Source organism: Alligator mississippiensis, chromosome 2 (assembly GCF_030867095.1).
Source record: "Alligator mississippiensis isolate rAllMis1 chromosome 2, rAllMis1, whole genome shotgun sequence".
Lineage (NCBI taxonomy): Eukaryota > Metazoa > Chordata > Crocodylia > Alligatoridae > Alligator > Alligator mississippiensis.
The window spans coordinates 282,539,558-282,561,873 of record NC_081825.1 but is presented as its reverse complement, the minus strand read 5'-3'; the positions used below and the strand labels follow the sequence as shown (position 1 = coordinate 282,561,873).

At 42.5% G+C, this 22,316-nt stretch overlaps 1 protein-coding gene across 5 annotated transcripts in view; it reads right to left on the bottom strand.

Moving 5' to 3' along the window:
* EML1 (EMAP like 1) overlaps nucleotides 1-22,316 on the bottom strand; it is a 207,099-nt gene that overhangs the window by 39,860 nt on the left and 144,923 nt on the right. For all 5 annotated transcript variants that reach the window (XM_019481598.2, XM_019481597.2, XM_014596494.3 and 2 more), the window contains 5 exons: nucleotides 20,145-20,173; nucleotides 15,273-15,402; nucleotides 11,261-11,410; nucleotides 6,282-6,351; nucleotides 941-1,051 (listed from right to left, as the gene is read on the bottom strand). In XM_019481598.2, coding sequence (XP_019337143.1) covers nucleotides 941-1,051; nucleotides 6,282-6,351; nucleotides 11,261-11,410; nucleotides 15,273-15,402; nucleotides 20,145-20,173 — 490 coding nt within the window. The remainder of the gene's footprint in view (nucleotides 1-940; nucleotides 1,052-6,281; nucleotides 6,352-11,260; nucleotides 11,411-15,272; nucleotides 15,403-20,144; nucleotides 20,174-22,316) is intronic.

Genomic DNA, 22,316 nt, shown 5'->3' with positions numbered 1-22,316 from the left:
ATATTGGCAATCGGATCGGTATCAACCAAAGTGACTGTTCAATAATCGGCCATTGGTATCAGCCCAAAACATCTTTAATTGGTGTACTCCTATAGAAGAGGACTGTTAATCCTCGATGATTCTCTATTCACATTCCTTGGAATAAGAGCTAGCTATTGTCCAAGGCAAACTAGTTTTTCTAGTCTGAGTTCTAAGTTTAGAAGTCAACTAAGCAAAGGCAGACAAATCTGACTGCCAATCAGTCAAATTTAGTACCATATAATAAAGAGAACTGGCGTTTATAAAAAAAACCTCTCACCTTTTTAGAAAAAAAGTATAGAACAAAATTTGTTGAAAGAAGCAACTCCTTATTCTGAAAGGCAAAACTTGTACAGGACAGGCAAGAGAAAAAGGAGGAACCTGGACTCACTATCCTTAAACTAAACCCAAAGAATATGCAAGAGTAATAAAGTACCACAGACTGGGGACTGCACAAAGGTATGTGTTATTTATTTAGATCTGTAGATTTATTTTGCTAGGTAAAGAGTAAATAAGTCTTCTGACCACTTGGAAAGCTAGTGTGTTTGTTTGCTTTCTTTATGAAGAGGTAAACTGAATACCAGGGTATCCACCTTGTGGAAGTCTGGGATATTTGTAAGCTGTGGGAAGGTCAGAACTGTCGCAATTGGCTTGGGGAAGTTAGGCTACAAGATCTCATCCCTGTGAAAAGGCAGAAGACAGGGAATCTATGCCCAGAAAAATATGCGAAGGAGAGAAAATAATGAGACCAGGGGAAGCTTAAAGGTACGTAAGAGTTCTGTGATGAGACTAGCATAGGAACCTAGGTAACATATGGGCTCCATCTGCCTGATTGGCCATCAAAACCATCAGGAAAAGTTTCACTTAAAATAGCTTAATTATGTTTGGCACACAAATTTGATGAAACCATGCATTTACTTACAGATTTAGAAAAAGCGATACAGGTGACAGCACGGTCAAAAAAACCCATTCCGATGACATGGAGAGTATTCAAAGTAACAGAATCCCAAACACGTACGTGGGGTGGTAATTGCTGTAAAACAAATTGAAACAACAGCTGAGACCATCTCTGTAAAGATCATCTTCATTTAAAAAAATGTAAAGATCATCTTCATTTTTAAAACTGGAAAAAACCTGACAACCCATTTCAGTTCAACAGCCTAAAATTGCTTATTGATAAGGATCTTATCATCAGTCTTCCTTCTTACAACAGTGATCATAACCAATTTTTTTCATCCATAATCAATCTGGTATATGGAAACCACCAAAACAGAATTATTTTCAAATCAAATTTACATTTTTTAAATGGTCTTCTAACCACCATCTGTGGCAATACAAATATCATGAAGACAGAAATGCTTCTTAAATCCACTAGAGGGCAGTCCTTGTAAATGTATGGTGATTTAAAGTATCATGTGAAGGCAAATGGGAACAGTAGCACAAAATTTGTTTAATCTATGCAATAAAAACCAAACTCTGCAGTGCATGTACACATGTGTGTGTGCAAGATAGAGAGGGAGAGGAAGACGAAAGTTCCAGTGCCTGAGAAAGATTAGCAACCATTATCCTTGGTCTCTTATCGATCATAATCCATAAATAAATATTTTTAAAAAAATCTTACAAAAGAAGCAGGTCTGTTTGGTAATGGCATTGGAATCAACTATGTATTTGGGACAAACCACCTTTCTGGGTATAAAATATGCCCTTCCTCAGGTCACAAAGTCACACAGTCACAGAAACAAAGTTCAAGGGACAGAATCTTGGGGTGTGTTTACACATGCTGGGGGGGCATGGGTGACTGGTGCCTCCTATGTCTGGGGGGGCACAGCACACCACTACCTCCCTGGACCGCTCCCCTCTCCCCCGCAAGAGCTCCAGGCTTACCTTTCTCCCAGCAGCAGGAACAGCACCTCTGCTGGGGGATCAGAACACGCTCTTTACAGGTGGTGGGGGGACGGGCCGTGCAGGGGAGGGAGGCAGGGCAGCACTCTGGTTGGTTGGAGCGCTCTCTGATGGTCCGGGCTCCCGAGTGCTGTCAGGGAGGGTGGGGCTGGGTATAGAACCAGAGCATTTAAAAAATGTCCCTGGCCGTACAATTGGGCTGGCAGGGATCCACTCCACACTTTGCCCCGTCCAGAGCGGTGCCAAGTTGGGGTGCATCAAAGGGCCCCCCCAGCACTTTTGGGGGCCAATTTTTTTGGGGGGGGGGCACATGCCCCTCCCATGTCCCCTCTACCAGTAGCCTGTGGAGGGGTCTATAATTAGAGCAGCTCTCAGAGCCGCTCTAATTACAGCACCCAGTAAACCTGCGCTAGAAACAGACATTCAAAAACTGGAGCCTGAATTGATTCAATCTTTGCAGGTTAGTCTAACCTGCAAAAATTGTACTGATTTGCAAGTGCACAGACATTCACGTTTAATTCTGGAAATGCAGACACATGCCTGCAGTGGCTCAGGCTTCGATGCCAGGGGCAGGGCGCTAGAGCAGCCCTCCCTTTCCTTCGGCAACAGCCACGAGGCTGGAGGGAATAAAGGCTAGCGAATAAACTATGGCTCCTGCTGCACCACACAGTGCTGCTTGGGGCAAGGGGAGCTTCCTTCAGCCTGGCTGCTTCAGCCCAGCTCAGGTTGAAGCCACCAAGCTGAAGGAAACTCCCACAGTCCTAAGCAGGGCTGCAGCATGAGGCAGGAATAGGAGCCACAGCTGGAGGTGAATGGAGAAAAACAGCCCTGCTCGGCCTGGCAGTTTCTGCCCTGCGTGTGGAGCTTTGGCAGCAGCCCCGGACACCCTCCACCTTCCAAGGCATCTGGGAACAGGAGCACGAGCTCCATGCACTGGGAAGAAGCCAGGGGGCTGAAGCTTCCTGCTCCCCACATCCAAAGCAGCGTGGTGCAGCTGCAGCAGCAACAGCTGGAGGCAAGGAGAGCAGAACAGCTCCCGTGGTTCTCATCAGCCTGAAGCTGGTTGTGCGCCTGCAGCCCAGAGTGCTGCATGAGACAGGGGCGCAGGGGTAGCTGCCGGGCTTGAGGTCCGGCGGTGCCTCTAAGCTGGCCAAGGAAGCTCCCCAGCCAGTCCCCACCCATGTTGCCAGACCAGGCAGTCGCACAGCCGCAGCAGGCTGGGAAGGGGCCTGCCCCCATGGACCAGCGCTGCGGCGCCCTTCACAGCTGGCTGGGTCTCCACGACAGGCACCCGGCTTGGGTACAGGGAGCCATGCAGCCCCCACAGCTCCAGCCTGGGCTGCAGCCCGCTGAGAAGGGCCCAGCCCCAGTGGCCCAGCCTGGACTGGCCCCTCTGCTTCCACCCTCAGCAGCACTCTCAGGCCAGCTCAGCCTCCCCTGCCACTGGAGTGTGGAGAGGGAGAATGGCTGACTGGGGCTGCAGTCCCCCCAGTAGAAGGGTGGGGGAATAAACCCCCTCCCTGCTCCCTTTGCCTCAGGGGGCCATGCATCTGGCCATGATCCCGCCCCTGCTCAGGCTAGAGAGCAGAGGGGAGGGGCCAGCCCTGCTCTCTGGAACAGAGCACAGCTTCGCCCAGAGCTGCAAAGCATCTGGGATGCTGGAGGACTCTGGTTTAACTTAAAATCAGGAAGGGGCTTGGGACAGAAGTTGCATAAACTGGTTTGACCCAAATCAGTTAAGTCTGATACTACATTCAACCAGGCTCATCTTGTGCGGGCCGGGAGCAGTCCCAGGCCCTCGGGGGCGCGCGGCAGGCTGTGGCCAGCAACCCTGGCACGCGGGTTGGGGAATGCAGGCTGGCGGACTAGAATTAGGCACAGACGCTTAGCGATTGATTAAAGATTATTTTACTTACACCGTAGATGGTCGCGGTGCAGGCAGGAAAACTTGCTTGAGTTGCAGTTACAGACAGAAAAGAAGAAAAGCGGACAACAGTTCCTTCCACGCGAACTCTAGCCCAATCCGGTTGAAGGCTCTAAAAATGCGAGCCCGTCGTGTCAACCAAAGAAAACAACTTGGAGAAGAGCTCTGGATACACTCACATGAAGTTTGCTAGGCTCCGTGGAACTTGCGCGCAGGGAAGGGGTTCGTCGAGGGATCGTTCGGCGACGGGGAGAGGCCAGAGGTTGATCAGACCCCTATAGCCTTCTTAATGTACGCGCTGGGTTCGATAGGCTCTGCAGCGCTTAGAGTTCTTCACAAGATGTGAAGCCCTCCTCCTCCAGATGGTTGTGGAGTCCTCCCTTGCAGGGTTCTCCTCGGAGTTCTCCAACTTGGGCGGAAACCGCTCAAGCCTCTTATACGGCTAGCAAGCCAATCGCTAGCCGCCACGTGGGAATAATTTAGAACTGGCCAATAGTGGGACACAAATTTGCATGCGGGTGGCGGGAACTCCTTTGCACCGTGCATTTCTCTTTGCAACTGAGAAATGCACCCTGCAAAGAAAGCTCCGAGTGGCGGGAAATAATTTAGCAGTGCCGAAGCACACACAAACAAAATCACACCCTTGGGTTGTGACACATCTTAAACCAGTTTCACCTATTTTGAAACTGATTTATGTGCACTGAACTTATGTTTTGTTACAGGTTTAAACCAGTTTCTGATCACTTAAACCAGTTTATGTGTACCTTCTTTCCCTAGTCCTCATGCATCAGCATCCCCACACTTCAAAATGGTAGGGATAAGGGGGGCACGTTATCTAAAGCTTGTTGAATGAGCTTTAGTTAAAGCACCCCACCATTTTAAAGCGTGGGGACGCTGATACACAAGATGCAGAGGCTGGCTGGAGCATGGTAATTACCATGTTCCAGCAGACTCAATTAATCGAGTCTGCTCCAACACACTGTAATTACAGTGTGTTGGAGCAGCCCCCCGGCTCATGTATAGGCACCCTTGGGTTTCTTTCCTTTCCTTTCTTGTGTCCTTGTGACAAGGTACTTAACAGAATTCACAGATTTGTTGAAATGTGACAAGCCGCACTGTGAACAGTTCTGCTATGGCCTCAAACTGGTGACCTCTGGGCTGTCAACTGTGCACCTTAGCACCCACACCACCCTAATCCCCAGAGGCTTGGATAATATTACCAAAGAACATAAAATCCTATTAAAATCCAGCTAAAGTTATTCATGTGGTTAGTCCTTACTCAATCCTTAAAAAGTGCAACAAAGAGACTGCTTTCCTCAGATTACCACATCCTCCACATGCATTGATAATTCCTTCACATTTCAAAAAACTATTTTGCCATGATGCCTACCAAAAACTTGGCAGCACTGAAGCTGCTGGTGTGCTGAGACCACCAAACATCATGCTGACCAATATGGTCTCAATGGCTCCTTGTACTCCTGCATCTGCCTATATCCACCTGTTATCTCTTCTTTTATACTTGCATTGAAAGCTCCTTGGAGCATGGACTATCTATTGTTCTGTGTTTGTACAACACATATCAAAATGGATATAATCTGAACAACAATAATAGTATGGTTTAGATGCTGCTAAGTAGTATGGTGCTGTGTTTTCTGTTCAACAGCTGGTCACAATGGTCAAAGGTAAAGTTGCATGTACTGTGCAACTCATCCAAACAGAAATCACCACTCTCCTCTGTCACTGTCCTCCATGATCCTCCCATTCTTATCCTTTTACAGAGTCCTGTTGATCATAGCATGCTCCCATTTCTCCTCTGGAGCCTCTCTCTCAAACTTTGTAGAACTTATATAGCACTGGTGTAATTAAAGGGGAGAAACTGAGGCACCAGCCCTGGGCACCAACTTAGGTGGTGGTCAGGGGGTGCACACGGTAGCAGAGTGACTGGAGCAGCTGCCCCAGACACTGACTCGGGCCACTACAGTCACACAATTGTTTTGGCAGCAAGGTGGCAGCTGGAAGTTGCGACTGCCCCCATCTGTCACAGCTGCCCTGGGCACCTGACTCCCTTGTTATGCCTCTGGGTGCAAACACAGCAGCCACTGCACTGCAGTCCTGGCCACTGCCATCACCACAACATCCCCATGCACCTATGCCCACCCAAGGCACAAAACTTCCCTTGTTATGCCTCTGCTGTATGGAACAGAGCTAGAGTCAGGCAGGATGAAAAGCCACAGATTGAACTTGATATTACTACTAGCTAACCTTGGCACAGTACAATAAGGAAGAACACAGATCTTGCATTTTTATTTCTTTAAAATTCAAGAGAGGCTTAATTGCAGCACAAAAGAAGCTTATCTCTTTAACTACAAAAGTGCAACCAGGGCTAGAACAAAGACATACTCTTATGAAATATTATTAAAAAAAACAGTTTACTCACTTTTCCATCCTTAGATGTTCCTGCAACCTGACCTGTTGCTATGGTGATCCTATCAGGATGGACAGCTAGGCTAGAAATAAAAAGTATTGTCATACCTCACATTTAAAGCATTGATGGAATATTCTATGCAAGCTAAAAATATTCAGATGTGTTAGCATTATTACTTTAGTCTATTTTTCCCCTTATTTTCTCCTCAACAACTCAGCTAGATAGTGCCAGTTAGTGATTTTTATGCCCATCTAATAACATACAGGATAGCAGTCCAGTTTTACTTAGAACTTTTCCAGAGCAAGAGATTGGATACCAATCCTAAATGTAATAAAAAAGAACTATTGTTAGCCTCTTCAAAATCCTAAAAAGGTAAAAATTAGGTCAGTCAGAAAATAATGATCCAGAACTAAAGTGCATCTTTTCATGCCTAGAATCAGCAACCCAGAGAATCAAAATGTAATCAATAATCATTAGGGTAGCAAAAAATAAACTGAAAAGTTTGTTTTAATGTAATGTATAGAAGAAAGCAAACCATGCTTCTAGTATCAAGTTAATTCTTCTTTCGCATTAGCTGCTGCCCACTTAGTAGCAGAACATAAGGCAAAATTAATTTTGGCATAAGGAATTTAGTTGGCTTTATATTAAAGAACATCATCTACTTTCTAATATACCTGAATGCTTTGAAATATTTGAGGAGTGGAGAGTTTAGAGAGAGAAAATGTGAAGGAACCAAAATGCTAGTCTCATTGTAAAACAACTAGGTTATGTAAAGAGCTTAGTTTTATGTAACATTATGATGGTGCTGAATAGTTAAGTTGTACCTAGATTTGATTATTAGTCCACTTATATCTTTGCATAATGACAAATGGGTTTCATCATGCTTAACCTAGTTCACAATGTAACACTGAAGCCTACTTCCGAAGGAAGGACAGAAGTAAATTTGAGCGTGACTATGAATGGTAACAGAAAGCTTAAGAACAAACAAATGATGTAGCCAATTATCTTAAAAATATATCTTTAAGATTTGGGGTTAATATGGCAAGAGAGACCATAAAACCTCAAATGAACCTACACCCCTACAATTAAGTTAAGCAGGCATTTAAGAACAAACTCAAACTTCTAGGTTTTCCATCTTTTCTACATATGCAAAAAAAACCCCCAAAAAACCCAAACAGGAACAAAACAAAGAAAACCAGAATGCTGTCTGTATTCATGAACCTTTTGTTCCAAACCAAGTAATGGTTGTATATGGATTAGAAAACGATCTTTAGAGGAAAATTAAAAATGTTAGCAAATAAGCCTCTTAGGGCACGTCCACACATGCAAGCACGTGCGCTTGCAGCAGCTCAAATAGAAGCGGTGCAAATCTGAGCCAGGGCTTTTTGCCTCAGTGTGTGTGCCCCGACACACACTTTGGTGTGGTGCAAGTTGTGCTACTTGGGGCAAAATAACTCTGTCCGGCTCCTCCCAGATCTGCAGGCAGGGAGAGCTGAAGTCTGGGGTCAGCACCTGTGCTGGCCCCAGCAGTGTAAAAAGCTGCCCTGTCCTAGCCCCATCAGTACAAAAAGCTTCCCTGGCAAGTAGCTCAGGGCTACTCACTCTCAGGAGCTTCTGGGGCCTGGCCAACTGGTACCTGGGGACACTACCCCTTGTGCCAGCTGGATTGCTGAAGCAGCTCTGAGAGTTCCCTGCACCCTCTACCCACTGCAGCACTTTGGTAGCAGGGGCTGCTGCCTGGCTGTGACCTGCTGCGCACCTGCCAGACCGGGATGAGGACTGCACAGCCAAGCCAGCAGAGGTATCTGCCGCTCTGGGCCAGCTGCCAGTGGGCCGTGGCTGCAGAGTTGGCCTTTGTGAGGCACTACTGCCATGTGTGCCCCTTCCTGACCATCTGAGCAGCTATTGCCCGGAAGATGTTCTCAGCGTGGTGGCCTGCTTTGAACTGTTAAAGCATTTTCTCCTGACCCTAACTGGTAAGCCACCTCTAGCTAAGCCCAAGGTGCCAGCTCTGAACAGGCTTCTCTGCCTGGGTCCTGCTACTTGCCTCCGTAACAGGAATTCTGGTGTTCCCTATTTGAAAACTGAAAAATCCCTGATAAAAAAAAATATCCCAAAAGTCACTCTGTAAAATACCCCGAAATCCATGTTCCTCTACAATTAAAATGGAAGACTACTATATATACAGTCAGAGAGACAGTAATCAGTTGGGCAATGTTTTATTGATATATCTGCAGTGTTAAAGCAATTTGGAAGCCAACCTGTGTCTCTATCATCATAATAAAATGAATTCTAAATACCTATACGTTTTTGCCTGTTTGCCTTTGGTTCTCTTACTATAGACCAATTAGAGCTCCCCCTGACCCCTTCACTAACCAGAATGTGGGGACAGCTGCCCCTGCAGGCACAGCTCCTGCCAGCAGGTCTCATTCTGTCTGGCAGGTGGATATGTAGGGTGTGTGCTGGGGGGATATGGGGTTTGCAGAAGGGGGATGGGAAGAGGGGTGGGGGACAAGTGGCTGTGGAGGGATGCAGGGGGCTGTGGGGTGTGTGGATAGGTGTGGGGGGGACTATGGAGAGGGCTGCTCAGAAGGGGTGGGTCCCCTACCCCCTGCCCGCCATGATCCCCTCCTCCCTCCACTAGCCCTCCCCACCCCCTAGTTTCATAGATTTCATAGACATTAGGGCTGGAAGGGACCTCGGAAGATCATCGAGTCCAGCCCCCTGCCCAAAGGGCAGGAAGTCAGCTGGGGTCATAGGATCCCAGCAAGATAAGCATCCAGTTTGCTCTTGAAGGTGTTCAATGTAGGCGCATGAACCACCTCCGGTGGCAGGCTGTTCCAGACCTTGGGGGTTCGGACAGTAAAGAAATTCTTCCTTATGTCCAGCCTGAAACGGCCTTGTAGTAGTTTATGACCGTTCAACCTAGTCGTCATCCCTTGGGGCGCTCTGGTGAACAAACGTTCCCCCAGATACTGGTGGTCACCCCTGATAAACTTGTAGGTGGCCATCAGATCACCCCTGAGCCTGCGCTTTTCCAGGCTAAAGAGCCCCAGGGCTCTAAGCCTGTCATCGTAGGGTCTGCTTCCCTGACCTTTGATCATGCGCGTGGCTCTTCTCTGGACTCTCTCAAGCTTCTCCACATCCTTTTTGAATTGTGGAGCCCAAAACTAGACGCAGTACTCCAGCTGCGGCCTCACCAAGGCCGAGTACAAGGGGAGAATGACGTCCCAGGATTTGCTTGAGAAGCATCTATGGATGCAAGCCAGCGTTTTGATCACTTTACTAGCTGCAGCATTGCATTGCAGGCTCATGTTCATCTTGTGGTCAATGATGACCCCCAAGTCTCTTTCTTCCATAGTGCTAGCCAGCATAGCACTGCCGAGCCTATAAGGATGCTGCGCGTTTTTCTTCCCAAAATGGAGAACCTTGCATTTATCGGCATTGATCACCATCAGATTCTCGTCCGCCCACTTGCTGAGCCTGTCCAGGTCAGCCTGGATCATCCGCCTGTCTTCTGGTATGGATGCTTTGCCCCAAAGTTTGGTGTCATCAGCGAACTTGGCCAGTCCACTTCTGACTCCAGTGTCCACATCATTAATGAAGATGTTGAACAGTATGGGTTCAAGGACAGAGCCTTGGGGGACCCCACTGGTCACAGGACACCATGATGAGTGACTTCTATCAATTACTACCCGTTGGGTCCGACCACAGAGCCAATTTTCCAGCCAGTGGATCGTGGAGGACCCAAGGCGACAATTGGCCAGTTTCTACAAGAGGTGATCATGGGAAACCAGACCGAAGGCTTTTTTGAAGTCAAGATATATGACATCAATCTCTTCTCCCTTGTCCAGGTCATAGGTCACCTGGTCGTAGAAGGAAATGAGATTGGTCAAGCAAGACCTACCCGCAACAAACCCGTGCTGGCTATCCCTAAAGATGTTGGCGTTGGCTAGTCCATTAAGGATGGCCTCTTTAATAAACTTTTTTAAGATCTTCCCTGGGATAGAAGTCAGGCTAATGGGCCTATAGTTAGCCGGATCCACTTTCCTCCCTTTCTTGAAGATAGGCACCACATTGGCCTTTTTCCAGTCTTCGGGCACTACACCAGAGCGCCAAGAGTTTTCAAAGATCCGTGCTGGAGGCTGGGCTATGATGCTCGCCAGCTCCTTGAGTACCCTGGGGTGAAGATTGTCAGGGCCAGCTGGCTTCTCAAGATGTTCCTTCACGAAGTCAGCATTAATGGAGGGCAGGGGATCACCCTCACCCAGACTTCCCTGTCCTGTAGCGGGCATGGGTGTCCCATGGGACTGATGAAATACCGATGCAAAGTATCTATTTAATAGGTTGGCTTTTTCCTGGGCGTCAGTTGTCAGTTGCCCCATCTGGTTCAGCAGGGGTCCAATGTTGCCCCTGCTTTTCCTCCGGCTCCCCACATATCTGAAAAAAAACTTTTTATTGTCCTTGATGCTCAAAGCTAGTTACCGGCATGGAACCCAGATCCAGCTCCCTTCAGCACCTGGGCAAGGGCCAATCATAGAGATGCTCTGGCTGGCTACCTTATTGGATATCCAGGGGTCTAGTTTTGCCCCCACACTGCAAATCTGTAGCATGGGGAATGTTTCTTTGTTCCCGCATGTGCCTCTTGAAGCATCTCAAAGGGCTTTGACATGCTGAAAGAGGCACATGCATGCTCGTCTGGACACACCCTTAATGTTTTTCTATGCAGCGAAATTAAGGGATGATTGCAGGGTGTGTAAATTTGCTGATCAGGTGAGGAGGAGGATGTGGGGGGGCATCCAAGCGGCACTCAGTGATGGCACAGGGCTTCACTTTAGACACACCTGCCAAACAGGTTGGCCACCACTGACTTAATGGTTAATTTACTAGAATTAGAGCTTAAAAAAAAAAAAAAAAAAAGAGAAAACCATACTAGGTTAAGTAGCTTCTCAGATTAAATTCTTATGAAAAATAGTGTTGTGCACACTTACCACTTCACATCATCATTGTGACCAGTATAATGTCTCTGAAGTTGTTCTTCAACATTATATAATACAACAACTGAAGCAATGAAATATACAGTTTCACCCGTTGGAAGCAGGTATAGGTTATTGCGACAGTCCCGACCCCTATACCCGTAGCTAGCACAATTGTTAAGATGGAAATAACACTGTTTATTAGGAATTCAAAATCTGAGAAACATAGAAAATATCATAGAAGCATGAAAATACAGTGAAAGTGCTAAAATACCCCACAATTCGCAAGTCCCTGAAAATGTGCAAGCAAGGCATATAAGCAACATACTGTAATAGAGACTGTTGCGGGGTTTTACAGATACTTTCTTAGATAACCCTTGACATTTTTGCAAGTTTCAGGCTAGAACAATACAGGTTTTGTTTCAAGTGTGCTTCCTATTGAATAATAGTTGGGTTGGAAGAGAACTCTGGTAGGTCATTCAGTACATCCAACTACATATTAGGATTGATTGCATTATGCTTTGTTTGGGATCACTGATTCCATTACACTAGTCATTACCAAGCAGATTGGATCTCAAATTATAAAAGGTTGCATCATACATTCTACTATACTAGTACAGCATGTAAAACACAACAGTCCAGATTTTGTTGCTAGTTTGTACTAGGAGTTACGACCACACTCAACTGCCAGTATGGAAGCGATGTCTCAGAAAGGTCCCCTCCAGTATGGGGAGGGATTCCCAGTTGATTACTAGAGAAAAGTTCTGTGATATAAAAAGACTGAAAAATCCTGTTTGACAGCATTAACAAGACATGCATGCATTATTCACTATGGTAATGGAAGCTTGACCCTGCTGTTAAACTTTGCATTGACGTGACGTAGAATGGAAGGCCAACATTTTCAAACAGGGGTAACCTCACTGACAGGTACCCAAGTAAAAGGTTTCCTCAGTTACCAAAAAGAAACTGAGCACCTACAGCAACCTTTGACTTCAACAGGACTGATGGCTGCTCTGAAGTTCTGAAAAAAAAAACAACCCAACAACCTTAAACCATTTGTATTTAGGCACCAAAATTTGGATCCAAGAATCCAACCTTTAGATCTCCAGCCAAAATTCCTTTTTGTTTGAGCCATATCCCTCATTTCAAATCTCCCACTCACTAAAAGGGACATTTCTCTTCAACTGGCCATCACCAACCATTCCTTGTTCTCTTGAATCTCTCTGTGTTAAGTTCTTTCTCTCAGACCACCACAGAATCTCTTACAGATGCACTTATCCTCACCATCACTAACATACCATGACTTTCAGGCGATACTTCTTATCTGCTCTCAATCTTCTCCACCTTTTCCTCCTATCCACTGATACATTTGTGGATTTTCTCGATGTTATACTTTCTTCCGTCTTGACTCTTTTGCCTCCCCTGCTCCCCACCACAAGGCCTAGCCAACTTCTGGCCCTGGCTCAGTTCCAGCAACTATTTCCTCCATTCCTGTGCCAGAGTATCTGACAGACACTGTGGAGTGTCTCTGGCAGAAATCTAATGGCAGGCTGACTTCCTCCCCTGCAAATTTGTTTTCTTCTTCAGTTAGTTCTTCCTTATCTTCCTAGCTAAACAATCTGCTTCTCCAACTTGAATCCCAGGACTTCAGTATCATTCACCAACCTCTACTTCACTCTCTGAAGAGGAACTTACCAATTTCTTCTGAGAAGGAATTAGAAAAATAGAAGGTGGCCTTCCATATGCTCTAGCTCATTTTCTCTTCCCCCTTTTCCTTGTACAGCCCTATCTCCCTCTTTCTCCTCTCATAGATGCAGAACCTTCTCTTCTACTTTCTTCCTCTACCCTTCAATGACCCCAGGGGTCAATCATATATTCTAATTTCCCTTGTGCCCAGTCCTTTAACCTTCCTTTAACTTTTTTCTTAACTTGTCACTTTTCTATGAGTCTTTCCCCTCACAATATCAACATGCCTTGGGTCCTGAGCATGATAGATTTGCTCAGGTGTAATTATCATTGGTTTTGTAGATTGGTGTGAATTACAATGGGATCTGGAGTGAAGAGATGAGCAAGGTTGTTAATTTACAACAGAGTGCTGTCACAGCACTTCATCTCTTGATGGCAGAAGAGGAGGTCCTTTCTTCCTATCAAAAATGTCCACCCCAAAACAGCTTGGGACACATGGCACTTTCCTCCAGTTTAACTTACACTAGCATAGTTTAACCCCTGATTTTTCTTTGGTAATATTGCACTAGATTCAGGTAGGTTACACTAGTGTAGGGGTTTTCCTTGTGTGTCCACTTCTTGTTTACACCAGTGTATCATAAATCAAGCTCTTAGACTTTTCTGCCTTTAAAAATCCATCCTGGAGCTCATTTCTCCAGCTACTGTCTCATCTCACCTCTCCCTTTTAACTTTAAGATTACTGAATGCTCATTTACAACTGCTACCTGGAGCTCCTCTCGTTAATACCATCCCAAACCCTCTCCAATCCTACTCCAAAGCGTGGGTGGAGGTACACTCCTCCAACTTGCCCATTTCAATGTTTGCTGGGCTAAGTGCTCATTCCCATCCCTTAATGCCAGAGCTATAGCACTTTGATGCTTCAAAAATGACCTTTGTACCTGGAATGGTAGGGCACTGTCCAAAGATTTGTCCACCAATGCAATCCAGCACACCTGTGCAACTTGACATGCTATCCTGACCCTGTATGCCACAATTGGTCATGGCGTTATCCTGCACACTGGCTTAACCTGGCACAGTGGATACAGCCATGGCACAACCCTGGGTCAGCGTGATCTGACCTGCAGAGCTATGTCATCCAGTCTGCAGAGCTCACAATGGGTCTGGAAATTTGGTGGTGGGAGACTGGTGACACAGCACTGCAGTACACCACTGGTCTAACTGCAATACAAGCAAGTGAAAATCATTGTACTAAATCTATCATTGGGAAAAAGAGAGGAGAACTGGGAACATTTACATTTTAAAACCACAAGCAGTTCTATTTATACAGTTTAGAAATAGACTATATGTGGTCTGTGTTATTTTTTCAAAGACAAGGCAAACACAAAGTTTCATTGTTGTGATAAAAGCCTCTTCTTAAAAAGACAGGTTTTACAAAGAACAAATCTCAGTCCAAAGATTACACAGATTTCAAGATAAACAAATAAATCTTTTTATCCTTATGTTTTATCCAGGACACAACATATGCCAGAATCATACAAATGCCAAATTGTTGCTGCTGCTTCTCCAGTAAACATCTGCACACTGTATCTAAAATAGGAAAGGCCTAGGGAAAATGTGTCTTATAAAAAATAGAGATCCTTGCCCTCCCAAGATTCATCTTGTAAATTATGGGATTCTTGTTTCCTTCTCCCCCCGACCCCAAAGTAGAGATTATATATAACTGTGTTGAGCACACACTGAGGTTATTGGCAACTGCTTATTTGTCAGTGCTTCTGAAAGATAAAGTGATGTATAGTACCCAAAAGTAGTTAAAAAAAAATTAACTTTAGGCTCCAATCTTTTCTTTCAAGATAGACCTTCATTTCTATCATCATAAGTATTTTGTAAATTACAGGAATATGACTCTTAATGTTATCCTTTTATTGTAATTAATCACAGCATTCTTCAAGGAGACAACGCTATGCATTGTTAAAAACTACAGTATGAAAAACTACAATATTACTGATATGCATCAGAAAAGAAGCAAACTTGTTTTGTGTATGACAGAATTAGTAATCACAGTTCACTACATTATTACAACACTCCTAATTAAACTTACAACTAACATGCTTAAAACATAACCTTCAGGCAACATTTAAGCAAAATTTCCTTGAGTTGCTCCACTATTTTGCATAAAGCCTGAAGCAGCAACGTCAACACCTATTTGAGGTGAAGACTTCATGAATGAAACTCATTCAGTAACATGACTCTAATTTTACGAAATACATTTCAGAACTAAATTTTAAGGCAAATCATTACAAAACTAATGGTTTCTACTAATGCCCTAACATGAAAAGGATACACCCATTCCAGTTTAAGCCTCTTGGCTGGTAGTTCTACTTTTGCTTCCAAATTGTAAGATTCCACTTGATCTTTGGGCATGTACATGGTAACGGGACGTCCACGAAGAAACATTTTTACATATCCTTCCTCTATAAAAGATCAGAAAAGTTTAGAGTTACAAACACACACACACCAATGTATAATTCTAGAGTTGTTCCATCCCCTCCTAACTGCCATTTCAACTAACAATAATTTTGCGCAATAAGCCATTTCAAACTTATAAAATATAAAGGTTTTTGTTTTTAAATTACAAACCAATACTGGAAGGAGATTATGAAAAAAGTACATAAAGGCCTTCTTTCCTTTAAATATTTTTTAGACAAACAGCAAACTAGAATCAGATTATGCAATGCAGAACCAGAAAAAATAAAAGGATTAAGACTGAAACTAATGATTTCTAGGAAAACTACTAATATATATACACATCTTTTATAGCAAAACTTAGGAAAAACCACAAATGTAAAAATTACAATTAACGCAGAAATGACACTTAATATTCTTTTATTTATTTTTTAAAGATATTTACATTTGAGCATCTAAAATACTTTTTAACACTTAATTGTAGTCTTTGCATCTCAGCGTAAAGATATACTTTACACTTGATACAATGTTAAAGATACATTATGTATAAAGAACACAAACAATTAGTAAAAGGAATCATGCTGATGTACATGCAGAAAAGATAAATGTTTAAAGAACTGCTAAAACATTGAAAACAGAATGACAATAATGACAACACATCATAAAACAAAAAAAGTGGCATACACGGAAGGAGCTACAAATTGAACTTTGCTGACCAAAGTGAACATTTCTACGAGAAAATGCTTGGAATACTGTAGTGAGTGGTCTTCTATTTAATGTGTCTGGGAATAGCAGCATGAATTAATAACAGATTTGAAAATACTGACTTGGGGACTTCATGGGGCTTATAAAACTAGGAGATCTAGGAAATGGCATGAAGGTCTGACTAGGACTTTTAGAAACTGGCAAGGCCAAAGAGAGTGTCCTGTGAACTTCTGGTGAAGTTTGTCCAGATTCAGAACTTGCTGGCTCCTCCTGCTCCATCAGCAGATCAAGAGATTCAGCCTTGTTTTCATGTGAATCAAGCAGTTTTGGAGTCAGTGACATCTGTAGAGTTACTAGACAGAATAATCACAGGCACAGAAAATGGAAGGGCAGAAGTAACAAAATTATGTAAATAAAACTTACAAGGTCTGTTAAACCAAAGATTTTAAAGCATCGTTACGCACATGCCATTATATTTTAATTTAAAAAAAAAAACCCTGAAGCATTTTTAGTGGGACTACAAGCACGCATTATAATTCCCTGCCTCACCCACAGTTGAAATTCTTTGAGCAAATAAATGTAAAAGATTTGAAGTACAATTTTGTTACTGTACGATAGAAACATATGTACCTTTGCTTTTTAGACTGTAATCCATTTGATGCAAGAACACACTTATCTGTGGCAGCACAATGTTATATAAATAGGGCATTTATAATAAAAAAATATAATATTATATATATAAAATATATAATAGGGCATTTATATATATAATAGGGCATTTATATAAAAATAATTAATTTTAAATTCAAAATTCTAAGTGAAAAAAGTAACATTTAATGTTGAAAATTGATACAATTAAAATCTTAACAGATGTATGGAATTCAAGATGCATGATAATACTGTAGGGCATGTTTGGATACTTATAAATAAATTCAATTTCTAGTTCTATATAAAGAAACAAAATTACCTTTTTATACAGAAAAATCATGGATTATATTTATTATCATGTAATGCCTCTATGATTAGGCTGAGATCAGCCACACTAATGCTGGGGCATGGTGTCAATCACATTTGGAAAGCTAACAGATTTTTAGCAATGTCAACTCTAATCATGATTGTTAAAGATGGGAGATGGGGAAGTTTATCCATCAGAGAACTGCTCTTGTCACTTGAAATGTACTAATCACAATGACAGAAGTTACTAAAGCATAAAAACTACCCCACATCCTTTCCCCTTACTTTCTTATACCAAATGTACAAAACAGGAGATCACTTTGAGTAAACAGGTATAAACAAGGAAAGTAATTAGAGGACTATAAAAATGAATCAAGGGCCAAATTTTTAAGTAGCTTATTATCATTGTTACTACTAATACTATTATCATTATTGTTGTTGTTATTTGCACCTGCAACACTGTCAGGTGCAAAATAAACTGTGGCTGTAAAGGATAGCAAAGGACAGCATTTACTGCATTTAAGAAGGCAGATGACTAAATGTTAGTTGGATCTGCAATTGAGTTCTCTACTGATTGTAAGCATAACATTTCATCATGGGGTTGAAGCTCTTTCAAAAATTTGGCCTCATGGCAAAATGTGTCAATTTTTATAAGAACTTATTGTTATTAGATGCAAAGGTAAAAGATGTTGATTAGTGAAAACATTGTTAGGAATAAATGCTTTCTAAAATCCACAGCAAGATCCATGATTATACCACAGATACAAACAACAAACATGCATCAAATGTGCGTATTGACTGTACAATTTAGCTATGGTTTAAAAAAAATATACATTATATATATTATCATACTGAGCAAAAAGCATTTAAAATTAGTTAGATATCTAGCTCTATTTACTGATAATTCAGCTACATCTACAATCTACCATGGAAGATACAGCAAGGGAAAACCAATGCTTCTATAAACATACTCAGGCTTACAGCAAAACAGCCAATAAAGGGGCAGGTTCTATATCAAAGGACATTTTAGCAGAGTGCAGAAAACCATTTCAAACACAGTGAAACATTCATGTGTTTCCATATAGCTCTCTCAACATAGAATTAAAAAAAATTCTTCTCCCAAAGTCAACAAAAATCTAAATTATAACCCATTGTTACTATGAAAGTGCATCCAGGGGTTATAATTCTAATAGATACTACATTACTATTTTGACTTAAAAGATAAATTGAAGAAGTTTAGCAGTATCAAAATCATATAAAGGAACTACGATGGCTGTACAAACATACAGCTTCTGTCACCTGGTAATGATTTTGCTTAGAGAGCTATGAGGTCTTGGAAGTGAAGCCTACCTTTGCAGTGTGTCACACGGCGCTTCCCTTGTGATTACAGAGACAGAGACAGAAGTGCTAGATGAAGATGTGTTTGCGTACAGGAGGCTCACCTAAGACCTTTCTCTACTGGTTGTTCAGAAGTATTTTGCTAGAGGCTAACCTACTCCTTGGCAAAACATTAACCCATGGTGCATTCAAATCTGTGTAAGTGCATTCAAAGTTCTGTTCTTCTTGCTGACAGCACCAGATTTAGAACTATTTTACTATTTGAAAAATTGTTAAACTTCACTATGAAATTGCATGCTAAAAATAAAATCAATTTTTAGGACTACTGATTTTGCCTGAATTAGAGCATGGTCATGATCACAGAGGCTAAATAACTAATTTGCATCTCAGTTGGAATCGCACTGAAAACTTTTAAACAAAGATTATTCATGTCAAATGTTTTTGTTAATAGAAAAGCAAAAGAAAAAAATATGAGAGAAAATTCAGTTTAGTTGCTCAGAAGCTATTTTCTTATGCTACAGCACAAGTTTCCATGAAAAAGGCTTGAGCTGTGATCCAGTGAAGTAATTAAGTACATACTTAAAATAAGCTCTACTCATCTTAATATGTAAGTGCTTATCCTTAAGCATGGGCCTAAGTATTTTCTTGGGACTTTAACAACCCAAGAAGAAGCCTGCCTTTTTCCAGTTTAAGGTATAATAGCCAAAAAATGTCTACAAAAAGTGACACTTACTGTGAACAAATCTGTTAAGTCAGCAAATCAGTTATATTTGCTTATTTTATTAAAAAGTAAGATTGTATTGACATTTTTATTGGCTCTGCACAGGAAATATAGACAAGGGAAGTAATCTGCATTCTATTATGTGTCATGCGAAAAAAAAGGATCGTTTGTAATATTTCTGAAGTGCAAATGGTAATGCCAAAGTCTGCCTTCATTTACACTGAGGATTCAGAACTGGCAATAATGCACAAGAAAGAAAGAAAGAATACAGCTTGACATTAGGTCAAAAGACAAGTTTTTAGAATGACAATTCAAAAAAATAACCTGCTTTTTTGTCAGTTGGCTAATCTGGTCAGAAAAGCATTGAGACAAACGTGAAATCTCTTAATAACATTTGCTCAGTCATACTCTTGTATGAAAATCATCCTTAAAATACTCATCGCTACCAAGCACCATAGTTTGGATTTTCATGCAACTCTTTAATCCATAAAAATATTAATTCTGTTTTGCAAATTAGCACCACTACTGGATAAAATGATTATTATCCATTGCCTTTTAATTCTTTACTCTTTGGTCAACAGTTTCCAGTTGTAAGTTAAACTCATTTGGACATTAAAACTAGTGCTGCTTACAGATGTGAAAAAAACACAAAACCAAAAAACAGCGCTTTACAGCTTGGTGTGCCCCAGCACTGAACACAGCTCATGCCCAGAAAAAGCATCACCTTAGTCTGACCCAGACAGCCCAACATCTGTATAGACTGGGCACTTCAGTGGGATTTTTTGGCACTTTTATTTAATAGCTGATTGAATCTGTACAGACAGACACTGGGGAGACAGGTCAAACTAATGCACTTCCTCTTTTGGTAAAGCACTGTTTTTGTTTTATCACATTTGTCATAATGACTAGCTCATTTTAAAGTAAGGCCATGAGTGCCTGCAGGTGAAAGTTTCTAACATCAGTACCCTGAGACATCCATAACTCACTGGAAGTAATAAATATAGATATTGAGAAAATGAAAAGAGAACCTACCTGCACTGAACATTGGTTCCTTGGGTTTGCTGTGAAAACAATCAAGAATCTTCTTTTAAAGTCTGTCATGCATATAACACGCTTCATATGTGAAGTAACAATTTGTATAAAAAGGAAATATAACATTGGACATAACAAAATGCACTGCTGGAATATCCTTTTGACACAGATGGTAAAAGTGTTTTCACATCCAACCATTTTCATATCCCTGGAATCACATTCCCTTTCCTAAGAGGTGTTAATTTTTTTCTTTGAATATCTAGTACAACTATGGGGAAGGCTAGAAAATCCAGCAGCAGTGAACCCAGTAAAGTTATGAGGGGCTGGCAGTTTGCAGGTCGTGCCTGACTTACTGCCCTCCTCTTCTTTGCTCCCTACCCAGGAGGTGGTGGCCTCTTGTCCTGTGACAGGTTTTACTCAACGATATGCTGTGGGTTCACCATAGCGAATGCTTTGTGCATGATCTGGGGCCCTGATGCAGGACTGCCCGCCCTGCTCACTGCTGCAAGCTGTCCCCCCCGCCCCCCTTGCCCCCTCTACCATTCCCCTCACCCTCCCTGCCATGTTCCCAGACTGCAGGGCTTCTCTGCTTGCTGGTAAGTTTTTTTTTTGGTGGGGGGGGGAAGGGGGGGAAAGGGGCGAGTAGCGAGCCTGCCAAAAGTGCAGGGCACATGCTTTTTCACAGAGCCCACAATGATTCTACTATTTCAGTAGGTCCCTACTTATAGTAAATGATTTTCAAATTACTCCTCAGCCATGAGCTTGGAACAAGTCTAATGCCTAGTATCAAGAGCTCAAAAAATTATTAATCACTGTAATGATAAAGTTATAAAATCCTCTTTACAAAATCTGGATGGTTTAAAGAGACATGGTTGTATCCCTGCTACAACACTTAAAGGCCCATGTTCCAAGACAGAGCCAACTTTTCAGAACGGCCAAACTTGTTGCAAAATATCAGTTTGCAAAATCCCACTTTGCATTCAGGAATACATCAAAGAATACACTGCCACTGGCTTTGTACGGCTGGCTTACTTTTTGGTTCATGTAAACAATTCACTATATCCTCCTTCATGGCATTTTCATTTTTTCCCCAAAGACTTCCTCAGATAATTTATTATGTTTTATACAAAAAGCTTCAGAAACTTTGAGTTATAGCTGTGTGACTTCATAGCCCCAAACTAAAGTCTTAAAGCAAGGAAATAAGTAAGCAAGTCACTCAACACCCTATCCACAAACATTTCAGCACTTCTCAACTCACTGCACCTCCCACCCTTATCTCTCCAGGGAGGATGCTAAGACAGTGAATGAATGTGGAGGCAAGAGGATTTCTGTGGGTAGGTGCTGAATAGGGCCTGGATCCATGTAGTCAGCTGGATGGGTGAGTAATGCAGTGACTGTATGTATAGATTCATTAATGTATGAAAGGCTTCAGCAACACTAGGCTGATACAAGTTCCTTCTCACTATTAATGCCTGTATGATGACAACATCTGCAAGATAGAGTAACATCATCATTGTCTTCCCCCCCCCCTTTTAAACAGATGGGGAACTGGGGCACAGAGAAATTAAGTGTTATCACCAAAGTCGCATATAAAACCTGTGACACAGCTGGAAGGAAATCAGCTCCCTAAAGTTCAGCCTAGTGACTTACTCAAGACCACTCTGCATGGGGAAATGATTCTGAACTGTTGTGTTGAACAGGCATAGCAGTTGTGCTTGAAGAACAGGTAAAGGTGTTGGGCTCCCCTATATTCCAGCTCTCTACAGTGCTTGCACATAAGCTTCTTCTCCTAACTCAAGTTCCAGCAAAACCTGTCTCCAAAGCCCTGCTCAACTATTCTTCTTCCACAAATGTCTCAGTAAGCCTGCCTGTCTTCCCCCATACTCTTCAGCACTCAGACCCCATTTCTCTCCCAGACTCTACCTCTAAACCAGGAGGGTATGGAGAGCCATAACAAAAAACAAGGAGTTGAGAGATCAGAGGTGTTCTGTCACCTATTTTTCCACCGATACTTTTGAATAAAGGGAATGGCATTGCTTAATTTTAAAAATGACTTTTGTCTAAACAAGGGATGGGCAACTATTTTGGGCGGAGGGCTGCTTCCTGAGTTTTGGCAAGCCAGAGGACCACATGACAGGCAGCCTGCAGCAGATAAATATTAATTTTCTAAAT